The following is a 13,815-nucleotide window of genomic DNA, read 5'->3' on the forward strand; positions in this document are numbered from 1 at the left end:
ATGCAATTCTACGAGGGGAACCCACTCTAAGATGATGCTTTCACTCCTTTATACCATGCTATTCATTCAAGGTCCTCCTGCTCTTTAGCCACAGACAACACATACCTTGCATTCACCCATATAAGAAAGGACCTGGTGACAGATCACTAAACTAAAGAGTTCCACATTCCGAAGACTTGAAAATGCTTCTGAAAGGCTTCAAGACATACTTTTGTCCCTTGTCATTATACTAAGTTCAAGGCGCCTCCCCCTTCAAATTTGCTTTCGAGGTATATTCCAATCCCACAAAGAGTAGAGGCTGTTAGTGAAAGTTAGGACAGCCAAGACTGGCGCCTGACACCACCATAACTCATGCCAAGTGTCACCGTACTCTGGTGGTTTCACTAAAAGGGCCTTTACGTCAAACTTTCAACACAATGACAATTAAAGAAAACGTAATGCATCCCCTGGACTTCACTAGAGACACTGCTAAACTTCACAAGCTCCATAACACTAACAGAATCTCGCTGTGAGGCATGCTGCGCTCTTCAAATTCCTCAAGCTAACAATAATTTCCTCCATTCTAGTTTTCATCTACTTTATCATCTGTGGACCGCCTTGCATGCAACATTACAGCTCTGCCTCCGGTCTGCTTATATGTGACTACTTCTAAAGCAATTCAGAACGACCCAAACATGCACGAGGACTGAGTGATAGCACATGCATATGCATTTTCCCAACTTTTCCAGAAATGGAAATTCTGTCACCTCAAAACTGATACAGGAGTACCGACGAAGTCTCCCTCAACTTCAGCAGGTATTGGCCAGTATGCCTAGCTTTTAATATTACACTATACACGTTTATTCATCTCTCTCTCAACTAGCCTTCCTGTTTACATCTACTTTTCTAGTGAAATTCTACAGGTACAAAAGAATTCCTTTTAAGCCACATGGCCTCTGCAAGCGCAGTAGTTAAACATAAATTTTCATGTGATTTAAGAGCCAGTACAAGACCAACACTGTGGAGTCACATCCATGCACTGTACACACGTGTCACCGACACTAAAGGCAAGCACCAAACCAAGTGACTAGAAGCAGATTAGAGGCAAACTGGACAGCCCCACACTGCCCTCCCACATCATCTTCATGCAGAGGTGGCTCAGATTGTCTGCCAGAGAGGCGTTAGTGTAATTTAAATGTTCTAACCTATATTAGGAGCATGCTGCTGGGTGAAGCGGTGAAACAATGTGCAGTAATACTTAGGAGCCATTTAAGTCAGGTAGCGGTACCATTCACGCTGTGCTTGAGGGTTGCAAGCGGTAGAGGTCGAGGTTAGGGCATACTGAGTGCTAGTCTATTGCAGATTTCTTCCAGCAGATGGGTGTTGTATAGGGATCCTCCTGCTTGCCAGGCAAGTCTCCCCTAACCCTTTGTCCCCATTCCACCATCCTCTCTCGTTTAAGTATCACATCAACAGTAACTTGGCTTAGATAATTGTTATAAAAATTGCCTGTGTTACAGACTTGGAAATCTGATCTGGATGTGGTCCTTCATTTATCTCGAGGGATCCATATCTGATTCTGCTAAACAAGTGAAACTGTGTTTTTGGACTGCCTATGTCTACTAATTTGTACTACTATGCTGTAGATGCTGCAGGAGTCAAGAGAAGCTGTGCTGCTGTTGTAAACCCTCATTAACCAACATGTTCCCAAGAATGTATATTAGTGAACGCAGGGCCTAGGGTTATCTGCGAGAACAAAAGATTTATAATGATCTTTTCTGGATATCAAGGGTTAAGCACAGTAAAGTTAGGGCCCCGAGGAAAGGCAGCATGAAGACCCTTCCAGAGTTAATGAGGGTATTCCTTAGGATCATGTGCCTTTCAGATTTCTCACTTCACTTTGTCAACAAAGTCTTCTCTGAAGTGTTGATATCCGATTTCTCAACAAACTGACATGATCTAACAGACAATCAAACCGTCTGCATTTTTGAGTCTAGAACCCATAAGAACGTACTGTCATGCCACCCATAAGAATTGTCACAAATGCATTTCTTTCCAACTGCTTTTTTGTAGCAACTATCAGGATGCATCAGTTCCCAGCAGAACCATTTGTGAGCTCTGGAACTAGATCTGCAAGCTCACCAGAAGACAGACTGTACAGGAGTAACCATTAATGCTTCCTTGTAATACCAAAGGTGTCCAACATGGGTCCAGAAGAATACGACCCATGACAGGCTTTTAGCACAACCATTGATTTTGGAAAGGTTTCTTTAGATTCATGTATCTTGTCTATAGCCATCTTGAAAATCTGGCATGGATCCTGCTTTCCCGGACTAACACTCAGCAACAGAGTTCATGAATTTAATTATGAACTCAGTAGATATTATCTTCCTCATTAGGGAAAGCCATCAGGTTTTAGACTCCCTCCTCAGAGTACCACAGAGACTTTGCAGAAAATTAGAAGATGCTAAGAAGTATTTTCAGCCAAGAAACACATTTGGTTTCCTCTAGTCTACCTTGAACAGGACACCATTTGTAATGTCTTAATACATTTCGGTGCAGCGGTGAACACCACTGTACACTACACCTGAAAAAAGCCTAGGCCCATAGCTAAACATAGTGGCAGCAAAGGATTGGAGAGCGCTTAGATCGAAAAATTGGTAGAAAGAGGAGGCAGATAAAAATAATATTTAAAAAGTTTGAAATTTAATATTTTTAAATACATGCCATGGGGCATGCATAACAAGGTGCCTAAAGGATCCCCTTTCTCAACTCCCTGTAAAGGTACAATTGATTGTGGGGAGGTCTCCGGCTCATGGGTCTGGTGCATGGAGGAGTCCTACCCTAAGTAACCGATTCAAAGCAGTCTGCATTTACTGCACTAAAAACTATTGATCCCTAACTTCGACCTCTCTGGGGTGACTGCCAGGTGCTGCAGGATTAACAGGGGCGGGGGGAGCTGAAGCAGCACAAGACAGACAGCTCTCAAGCCCTCACCGAGTTTGTCAGAGGACGTAATAATGTCAGCTGGCACGCAGGAGTCCAGATCGGCATCCAGAATCCCTAGGGGGTCCAACTGTGCCACATGGTGCCCTCGGATCTTCAAAACCAGCCGGGGAGGGGGGGGGGGGTGGAGAAAAAGGGGCGCAACGAGGAGCAGGGAAAGAAAAACAGGGGTGGGGAGGAAAAAAAGTACAACATAAATAAACATTGCAAGCAAATATTTGCAAAACAACTCTCACCAACGTTTGGAGAACCAACAGTTACAGGTGCATCCTCAAAATTTACGCTATTAATGCCAAGAGGATCAAGCTTTGCAATGTGGTGGCCCCTGACCTAGAAGTAATAATAAACCAGTTATTACACACAAGAAAGCTTTCACTTTTCAGTCTCATCAGATTTCCGTTCATTTGTTTGGTCATGATTCCTCCAACTTTGTGGCAGGGAAACATTACTCATCATTCAAAGAATAATACATTTAAAAAAAGTCTCAAATCATTACTGTACTCCAACAGCAGCCACTTTACCAGTCGTTATCGGGAGATACATGAATCCAATTAATTTCCATTCACTTTCTGGGCTCAGCACTAAACTGTGCACTTCCTTGCTGTCGAGGGTCATCACAGGGGACCTTCAGGTAGGCCTTACGTCTGCAACTACCTAAAGTCATGTGAAGTAGGACCCTCATGATGAAACATTGCCCCGATCCTGTCAATTTCTGTCCTCCCACCTCCAATACGGTGGGGAATGTGATGCCAGTTACACAAACTAAAAACAATATTATACTATTGAAAGCGATAACATGAAAGTTCATGTGAATGATAGGTTAGAGAAGTTTTGGCAAGCAGATAAAGTCAAAGATACACACTTACCATAACCAACAGATGTGACCACGCAAAAGGAGTGTTCGTCTCCAGGCAGCATCCTCCTAGGGTTTTGTATAAAGTGTATATGACAAATTGTAGAGCATTTGCCATTTCTTTTTAAAGGCTTTACAATATGATAAGTTGCCTAACCACCTGCTAAGTAACTCAGTAGCACTCTTCCTAACCAATCTCCTGTACCCACACTACCTTATTCGCATGTTTATGGCGGCAATGTGCAAAGAGCTTTAAAATACTGAAACTACTGAAAAGCAGTCATACTTTAATATTTGGAATGCTCCTCAGAATTTCCCCTAAAATGCAACTGTGAAGCATTTGCAACCCAATAGTGCTCTACTCCGCTCCAAAGCAAATGTATTAGCGCTCTACCGAGAAGATGACACTGTGAGCACACTTAAAAAAGTTAAGCCATGCAAGAAAACTTTTTTGTATTAAAAGGTTATCAATCATTGTTTCCATGCTGTGAAAAGGCATGTTAACATTACGCTGATTTAGGCTAAAGAAATAAAGTCCGAGCAGGGGAACAGGGAGCACTGTATTTTTGGAAATCAATAAAATTAGGTTTTAGACAGGAGAGGACACTTAGCCTCTAGAAAATTATCCAAGTTTAAACCTCGATAAAAATTTTTAAAAAGAGAACGTAAAGTTGTGTGCGCCCCGAGGTGCGTCAACCAAGGCAGCAGTGAAGTGCGAGATCAAGATTGTGGGCTGCTGCAGAGATATGAAAGATGTCGGAGGCTATTGCAAGGCTCAGGAGTGCTGGCAGGAAGCAGCACCCCCATGACAATGGCCTATGATGATACCACCAGTGTAGGGAGTGCACTCCTTGCAATAAAATAATCATAGGTTGTATTCTGTGAGGTCAGGGCAGTAGATTTGGTGGGATGGTGTGAAACTCCAAGCAATGCCTGTGGGGGATGGAGGACAACACCCCTTTATCTGTTTCTCCTCCCACTAAAGAAGGTATAACCCTAGTCCTTCATCCAACAGGTATTCAGTGGTGGTGCAGGGACTGAAGAAATGAGAGGAAGAACATTCACTGGCAGAGGTACCTTTGGCCTTTCCCCTTCTGGTGCCACAAAGTTACTCAAGAACATTGTGGCTGTCTAGCAGACTCCCAGTTACCCATGAAAGGCTGAATGCGGTTGTTTAATCATTTGCCTTGTAGTACCTGGTCTTGGTTTCTCAGAATGGCACGACTGCGGTCTATGCGATCCTGCTCTTTTCTGTGTTGATTTTGGAGGACACCTACAGATTTTACCACGTTCAAGTCTTATTTATTTTCTCCATCTCATCCACTGGTGGCCCAAAGAGGGGTACTCCATCGAAAGATAGAACAGTGAGGAGGCATTATTCTGTTTAGAAGCTGTATAAGCAGCATCTAAAGAACAACAAATGTTAGAGTTAGATGTGATCTTTCCTCCCCAATAATTGTATTACCTTTTTTAGTGTGCCTCTGCAAAGTGTTCCATTATATCTTCCGTTTCCTCCCACTGATATCCGTCGTACCTCGAGAGTAAAGGCATTACATTTGTTATGTGCCACTGTGTAGCTGCCCCTCATGCCATCGCACGTACCCACAGTGTCAATTTCTTTACTTTTTCTGGAGGGAGTGCATCTCCAGTTCCTGGATTTCGTTTTTTTCTGGCAGTATGGAATATGTTCTCCTAGATGCTACCACTCGTACCAAATAGGATTTCTGATGTTTTCCATTGAGCATTTCAACATTGTCCTAAGCACTGTAAAAAAAGATGGGTAGCTGCCCAGTGAGAATGGCTTAACGGAGCACAGCCCCAGGGAAGTGTTGTCTTGCACATCTAACCCATTATCATGTCCTGCATTCTCTAGCTGATCTAAGAGAGCCATGTGCTCATACAGAGGTACTGGATCAAGCATGGATTCTGGGTCTGAATCAGAACGCATTGAGTGATGATGAAGTATGTGTGTCTGTCAGGTTAGTGAAGTTTTGAACAGTTTTAGCTTAGGATATGGATTCCCTGCCTGGCCAAAACTCGCCTGCCCATCATGTCTTGTGTGGAGGCCATCTCCCAGGGAAATGGGAACATATGCAGGTCTTAACAAAGTGTTTTGTGTAAGTCAAAACGCGTAGGCTAAGGACTCTGGGCTCTGAAGCCTGCAGAAGCTGACCAGCAACAAGGACAGAATGCTTCTTCAGTATTGGCGATGCACACAAACCTTTGATTGTTGCAGATTCACTGCCTAGGTTCAACATTCTGCCTGTAACGACATAGGGATATAAATACTGGACCCCCTCAGCCAGTATGTGGCTCATTGTTGTCCGGAGACAGAGGTCACCTGCACACTTGTGTAGGAAAAGAACAGTACCAGTGACAGAGAGCTATTTGATTGCCTTTCTCCCTCCAGGCTGAGATGAATTCTGGGCAAGCCTGTCGAATCACCAGGATATTGTGCTCTGGAGAGACAAGGAAGACCAACCAGTTTGCAGATGAGTAGTCGGAGGTCTCAGAATAAAGGAAACCGGTTCAGGTGAGTGAATAATCTGCAGGATGGCAGCTCAACTGGCCTAGTCTCCCCAGGAGCCATGAGGTTGCTACAGACCAGCTGCCCAGGAGGAAGCAAAGACCAGGAGCAGTATGCCTTCACACCCGCAGTATGCCTTCATACCCGCAGTATGCCTTCACAACCACAGTATTGTCTCTGCTTCTGTTGGTTGAAGTGGATAATCCTGATTCCAGAAACACCTCAACTATCTTTCTTGCCGCAATCGTTTCAGGCATATCGCCAGTTGAAGCCACAAATCAAGCCAAATGCTAACCTGACCATTTCCCAGTTGTGGCTATTTCAACCAGTGATAGCAGTGGGTGACCCCACCACTGAAAATCTTGACCCCGTTCCTCCCCCATAAAATCTCAAGATACAGGCAACTGAAAGGTAAAAGCACCACTGAGAGACTATCTGAGATAACCTATTATTTTTGGGCAGGCCAATTAAAACCAAAAATGAAGTTGATTCTCAACTGCGCCTGGGAGTCCAGCTAGCTGGCCAGCGTCTCCAACTGGACACCAGTGACTATGTTTGGGTTGATGGATTTATAAAGCGCATGGCTGCCCGAAGGCTTCTCAGCACTGAGGAGAAGGTGCAGTCAGGTGATTAAGTGTTCGGGGAAAGAGCCATGTTTTTAGTTTTTTTTCCTAAATACCAGTTCATCTCTAAGAAATCGCATTTTTTAAGGTAGGCAGTTCCACAGGCTAGGAGCCATATGTGCGAAGGATCTTCCTCCCCATCTTGATCTCTTTATTCTTGTCTTTTTCATGAGCAGATCTGAAGAGGATCTTCGAGATCTACCCAGAACATAAGGAGCTACAAGCTTTTTTTATTAGGGCCGGCCTTTGTCGTTCATGGCTTTGTGGACTATACACAGCGATTTAAATTTAATTATTGGCTTGGATCGGGAGCTAGTGCAGTATTTTCAGAGCTGCTTTCACTAAGTTTTGTCTGGGAATGCCTAGCGGTATCCTGGTGGCGGCATCCTGAATCAGCTGTAGTCTGTTAACTACATATTTGGGGGAGCCCAAATAGAGGGAGTTACCTTAGTCCAGCCGTGATATCACCATAGCCTGAACCACAGTTCTCCGGGTTGGTTCCGGGATACGAGGTAAAATCTTCAGGATCATGAGGAGTATTCCAAAATATGTGGCTGCCAGTTTATTGGCTTGTGTCTCCATAGAAAGGCTGTGGTCTAACCATATTCCCAATTTTTTACAGAATCTTTTGTGATGGGGGAGGGGTTGCCTAGTTCTGGAGGCCAGCAGATACAGTTTATAGGAACAGATTTATTTCCCAGGAACATAAGTTCTGTTTTTTTTCCTCCATTCAGTTTTATGCTGCACCTGTTCATCCATTCTGCTACTTTTACCATGCAGGGGGCCAATTTGGTGTGTATGGATTGTGGACCCTCAGTCACTGATAGTACCAACTGGGTATCATCAGCGTATGATACAATAGATAACCCAAATTCCTGCACTATCTTTGCCAAAGGTTGCCTGTATAAATTGAATAATGTGGGACTCCGTGCAGATCCTTCTGGGAATCCGCACGATATTTGCAGGATATCTGAGAGGTGCACGCCTTCCATCATCTGGAAGGATCTATGTTCTAGGAATGAGTAAAGCCATTTTAGCACAGTGTTTATGATGCCCGCTTCCATTAACCTGAGGATCATAGTGTTGCGATCAACCATGTCAAAGGCTGCACTAAGATCAAGATTGCAGCTACACACCCCTGATCTAGGATTCCGTTGAGTTCCTGTGTGACCACCAGCAGGGAGGACTCTGTACTATGTTGTGGTCTGAAACCCATTTGGGTGTGGTGCAACACCTCATTTTCTTCAAGAAATTGGGTCTGATTGACATGCGTTTCTGCTATTTTGCCTAAGAGAGGTAGAAGTGAGATGGGTCGATAATTCCCCGGAGATAATGGATATATTGGGTTACTAGGATATCGCCTATAAGAAGCACCTAAAACTCTTCAAGGTTTTTTTGTGATGGATGTTGGAGTGCAGGAGTTGTTGGGCTATACTTTCCTGTTCCATCTTTTATTCTGGCCAAGACAATTTGAGAGGTGGCTCCTTTTACTCCACCACCCATGCACCTGGGTGTTACCCAGAGACTAGACTTGGGTCAAGAGCCATCCTCAACCCATTTATCACTTGCCCAGCTTTAAAGCCTTTGCACTACAATTTAGAACTAGAGAGCTTAGCTCTTCAGAAGACCATGAGTCAAATGTTAAAAGCAAACGATGTTTCTATCTAACTGAAGTGAATCAGTAATGGGACCGTGGAATACCAGTAGGAGAAAAGACCCACACAGGATACTGTTCAGTGGTTGCTTTTTCAGCAAAAGTCTTCCTTATTGGCTGAAAAAGTTGCACCTACTCCATTTTGTGCATGGCCGGCCCCATGTGTTTACACAAATTAACTATATCTGTGTGCCCACTAAAGGTGCTCCACATACATATGTAAGCTCTATTACCTCAGCTCTGTTAACAGGCTCACAACATCAAAACTGAGCGAGAGGGACAACCAACCCCTCGTGCAAGGCTATGTTATGTTACATGGTTATATTTATTGGGTACACCATCTCAAACAAGTCTATCAGCGTTTTTGGTGCAAATCTCGCCTCTCGCCAGCCATCCTCGTCCAGTTGCTAAAGATCTGATTCCCATGCAGATTCTACTGCTTCCATCCGCTCCGGCGTGTTCCACAGGAGGGATTTATATAAGCCAGAAATTATCCATGGTTCTGGGCAATCTAATAGTTCAGCCTTTAGGGGGTTAAATGAAAGATCTTCGAAAAGATAACCCTCATGAGCTGCCAGTGCATAACGCAGTTCAAGGTATTTGAAGCACTGGGATATGTGCAGATTAAAATCAGAATCTATTCATCCCACACAGCACCCAGGCTAGATATTCCAATGAGATCCCAGCTTTTGAATCCAGGCAGTAGTGTTATATGGGGTTACTGTGTACCATGCCACAAAGTAGTCTGGTTAGTTGATTTATCTACACAATTTACATATTTAAGCACCTTGCACAGCAGCAGAGTGATCTGTGGGAGGGAGCGGGGGGACGCAGGGAGGGGCTTCCCTTACAACAGGTTCATAATACAATGGCATTCTAGGGAACAGAGTTCCAAACTGATACCTGGGCCGGATCTTTCCCCAAATAGCAACTCCCCTATGTTAAGCATGTATGTGGCCCAGTAATGCAGTCCTAAACCCATAATGTAGAGTCCACCTTCAAATGCAGTAATGATGCATTAAGTGTAGGACACCCTCGGGGCATCACTGCCCAAATATATTTTGTGACCATGGTTCTAACTGCTGGGAAAAAGCCTTTGGCGGGATGGGGGTGTAGTGATAATTCTAAAGGATATATATAGTAAGTTGGGAAGTGTGATCATTTTGCTTAATGGAATGTGCCCTATCACTGAGAGGGGCAATATTGCCACTTACATGTCCTTGTGCAAGGCCTGCATCACAGCGCAAAGTTGTGGCTTCAGGTCTCCTCTGGCTGTAGAGTGACTGCAATGGCCTAGTACCTAAAATGGTCATTAAACATCTGCATGGTCACACATAACGTGGGCTATGGCCTATTGCCCTGTATCTGTATACAGGTTAACCACCAGGGCAGATGCCTCCCCATAGACCCTTGGTGTCTTCTGTAGCCTTGGCAAAAAACTGTCTGGGTCCTGTATGAAGAGCAGCAAGTCGTCTGTATAGAGGGATATTTTGTCTTCCGATCTGTCAGATGTGCAGAACCCCAATGAGTTTTGCAAATGCCTCAATCCATATGGCCAGAGACTCCATCACCAAGGCGAAGAGAAAGGAAGAGAGTTAGAATTCCTGTTGGGTCCCTGTCTGTATTCAAATAGATCCGAGAGCAACCGTTTATCCTGACCTGTGCCCAAGGAGTGGCACACAATGCAGAAAAGCAGGTTAAAAAGTGTAAGCCAAAGTTCATCTTCCGGCGTGTCAACATGCGGTTAGGTAATTAGTGAGAAACCTTGCAATTATTTCCAACTCCACATTAATCAAGGATATCGGCCTGTAGGATGAGCAGTGATCTGGTGCCTTCTGTGGTTTGATAATCGCCGTAATTGTTGCCAATTGATGGTTCAATGAAAAAGCCCCATCACTCACCACCTCCTCATACATACTCAATAAGTTTGGTGCCACCACAGAAGTGCAGGTCTTCAGGAGCTCCATAGGGATGCCTTCGGGGCCTGGGGATTACCCCAGAGTAGGAGGCCAGTACTTCCTAAATGGCGACTAAGGCGTCCAGTTCAGTGCAGTCTCCTCCAGTGATAGAGTTGGCACATTATTAATTATGGGATAGAAGTCCTAGATGGCTGGAGAAGGATAAGCTCCATACGATCACCCATAGTGCTGGGCAAAGGCAGAAGCAATCTCGGAGTCCATGATCTCGTTATTTTTCGATACAAATTAACAGGATGAATCTAGCCAGGGTCACTCTAGCAGCCAGTGTATGAGATTCTCTGTTTTATTGCCATGTTCGCATTTACAACATTGGGGTAGTGCCCAGGCTGATCGCGCTGTGCCTACAAGTTCCTCCTCAGCAAAAATCATATGTTGCGTGTTGTTGGAATTGAGCAAGCCACTCCTAGTTTGTCTACTACTGCTATGCAGCTCCATTCTCTCGCCCGCACTCCAGAACAACCACACCCAAGGATGACACCTATGTAGGCAGATTGTAATGTGGGACTGAACGATTCTAAGTTTAGGTCCAAGTATTCAGTGGTGACCACTCTGAGCCAATCCATGAAATTTGTGTTCCTCAACCACCACGCATTAAGCCACCAGCATCCCCTCGGGCCCTGCCTCAAGTGACCTATTGTGAGTTCCACAGGGGGATAGTCTGATAAGCATCAAGGCAGCCTAGATGAGAGGCATCAAGGCAACCCTAGATGGCTCTCCGGGAGGAATATGTAATCTAATCTGGACGCACCTCTATATTGGGATGAGAAGTATGCAAGTGGAGTATCATTTTGGTGCCATCTATACTATGCATCTCTAATCCCAGGTAATCTGCCCAAGCAGGAAGTGTCGCTCAGGGAGGGGGGGGGGGGGGGGGAATTAGTCAACGAGGAGTCCACGTCCATGGTCTAATGTATAACTGGATTGAAGTCTTCCCTAGGAGTTATACAGTGGTGATGGGTGCATAGGAATTACAGTTTAGAGGCACAGGCCTCTTATACCAAAAGGAGCTCATCTAAATGCTCAGCCTATCTGCCCAAGCAATTTAATGCGGGTACCCTGCCTAGCCTCATGTGTCAAATGCATAAACAGTTGATGGACAGAACGCAGAACAATGTCACACATTTACCTCAGTACAGAGATCTGGGCCTAAATCCATCGTTTTTTTGCTCACCATGCCATTCCAGTTTGAACCCAGCCATATGCAAATCAGTCTTGACCCTGTACCTCATGGGAACAGTCCAGCCCGAACTCATGTGTCAGCATGAGGTTTTATGTTATTGCTTCACTGCATCCAAGTGAATTATGGTGTTCATAGGGGGCATTTTCTGCATGAGCGCAAGGGATGTTCTTCCTGCAGGCCATCTTTCTCCATGGCAGGCATTACAGCGTGCACTTTCCTGTGCCTAGGTTACCATTGCCAAAACCATCGATACCTAGAGGGGCCTCAACCCCTTCTAGGATTTGCCTGCACAGCGCTAGTGCTGTGCTTGTGAAATCTATTGTGTTTAATGTACATCTTTAAAAAGGCTTACATCCTGCACTTACTTGTGCGCTTGCCACTTACTTTTCCTCCATTTCTACAGGCATTCGCAAACTAGTTCCTGTTCCACGTGTTGCTCTTATCAGTATCCCAAGTACTCCTTTTCATCTGCCGAACTTTGTTGTGAGGCTGCTCTCTTGATGCCAACAAAGGTCACAGTTCTAGTGTTCATTTGCCTCCATTGTGCACCTTGTCTACATGGCACTTCCTGGCCGCACAGCAGCTTGTACTGCCAGTAATTATTTTTACTCTGCTCTATTTTGTTTACTTGTCTTTCATTACAGACAAACATATTTAAGCACTCACCACCCAATAGGTAAAGGTTGTGCAAGAGGCATTCATGTGTACAATTTTACTGAATTACTGGCCGCAGGTACTTTTTAAAAAATTTGTATTCATTTCCATTTCAGACACTCGTAGATAGTGCATGGCCCTGTAGTCCCTTTCGTTGACCTCTGCTCGCCCCTTCCTGCTCTCCGGTGCACAGGGCTTGCGCTATGCTTATTTTTACTGACACCACCACAGAGGTGCCATTTTGGTTTGAAGCGCTATAGTGGTTGGAATCCGGCTTCCTCACTGTACACACTGCACATTGCTGCAGATGCCTGTGCTTCACATATTTAAGCACTGTCTGCCCGATAAGTAAAGGTTGTGCAGAAGGCATACATATGTAGGATTTCCCTAAATTACTAGCCTTAGGTACTCTATTTTTATTCTAGCCAAGCACGCGTTTAGAGTGCATGTCCCTGCAGTCTCCTTCGTTGACCTCCGTAGTGGTTTTCAAACCACCCAACTCCCCCCTACTTCCAGCTCATTCCTGCTCTCCAGTGTTTCTAACCCCCTTCTACCCCATCCCCTCCCACCTCATTCACGAATATTGCTCAACTGCTCACCAAGCTAAAACTTACCCCCAAAAAACATCTTATTAATCACAGGCGAAACCCAATGCATTTGCCAATGCTTTTTTATGTAGGTTCTCCATGGTGTGAAACCCATGTCACCAACCTTACTCTGTTACCGGCTGTTTCTTTGCAAAGATCAAAGTGAATTGGGACACTGTCTCACTTGGAGCAAGAAAATGCTATCCAAATGAAAAACTGCCCTGACCTTTGACTTCCTGCTACAGAAGCCCTCAAAATATAGGCACACAGAATGCAGATGCACTTCACAAAATAAACTTTTGACCATAGAAAGACTTTGACTGGCTAAAGCTTCTAGTTCTGGCAACCCAAAATGGATAAACACCACCCAGTGACCTGGTAACTTGTCAATTATTTGGACACCAAGGAGATTCTGAAGCAGCCGAAACCAGTCAGTGATTGCTCCTTTGCTGGGTCAGTCCCCATCACCGTGGGGACAAGATGGATTCCAAGAGACGCTTAGACTAAACGGCCTGCCAGGTGGGGAGCACTGCAGCCCTGCTGCTCAAGGACCAAGATAAAGGTCAAGACCAGTGGAAAGCATTGCAAATGTCGAGCTGCAAATAAGTAGTTATCACTCTTCACACACCTGGGGCGAAGTCTGGGCAGGTTTTCTGGGACCAAACATACTAATTCAGGAAAGTTTTTTACTGTTTCTCTAGTCCTCGCAGCTCAGGGGTTGGTCTAAAGTACCATAGTCCACTTCCCAGTCGCAACTCGTAAAACCAAGAGGC

At 44.8% G+C, this 13,815-nt stretch overlaps 1 protein-coding gene across 6 annotated transcripts in view; it reads right to left on the bottom strand.

The window, feature by feature from the left end:
* OGDH (oxoglutarate dehydrogenase) overlaps positions 1-13,815 on the bottom strand; it is a 587,498-nt gene that overhangs the window by 481,424 nt on the left and 92,259 nt on the right. For 4 of the 6 annotated variants that reach the window (XM_085636081.1, XM_085636078.1, XM_085636082.1 and 1 more), the window contains exon 4: positions 2,977-3,079. In XM_085636081.1, coding sequence (XP_085492207.1) covers positions 2,977-3,079 — 103 coding nt within the window. Of the gene's footprint in view, positions 1-2,976; positions 3,080-3,221; positions 3,316-13,815 lie in introns of all 6 variants that reach the window. The other 2 variants (XM_085636083.1, XM_085636080.1) reach the window with 1 other exon arrangement.

This window comes from Triturus cristatus, chromosome 11 (assembly GCF_964204655.1).
Source record: "Triturus cristatus chromosome 11, aTriCri1.1, whole genome shotgun sequence".
Taxonomy (NCBI): domain Eukaryota; kingdom Metazoa; phylum Chordata; class Amphibia; order Caudata; family Salamandridae; genus Triturus; species Triturus cristatus.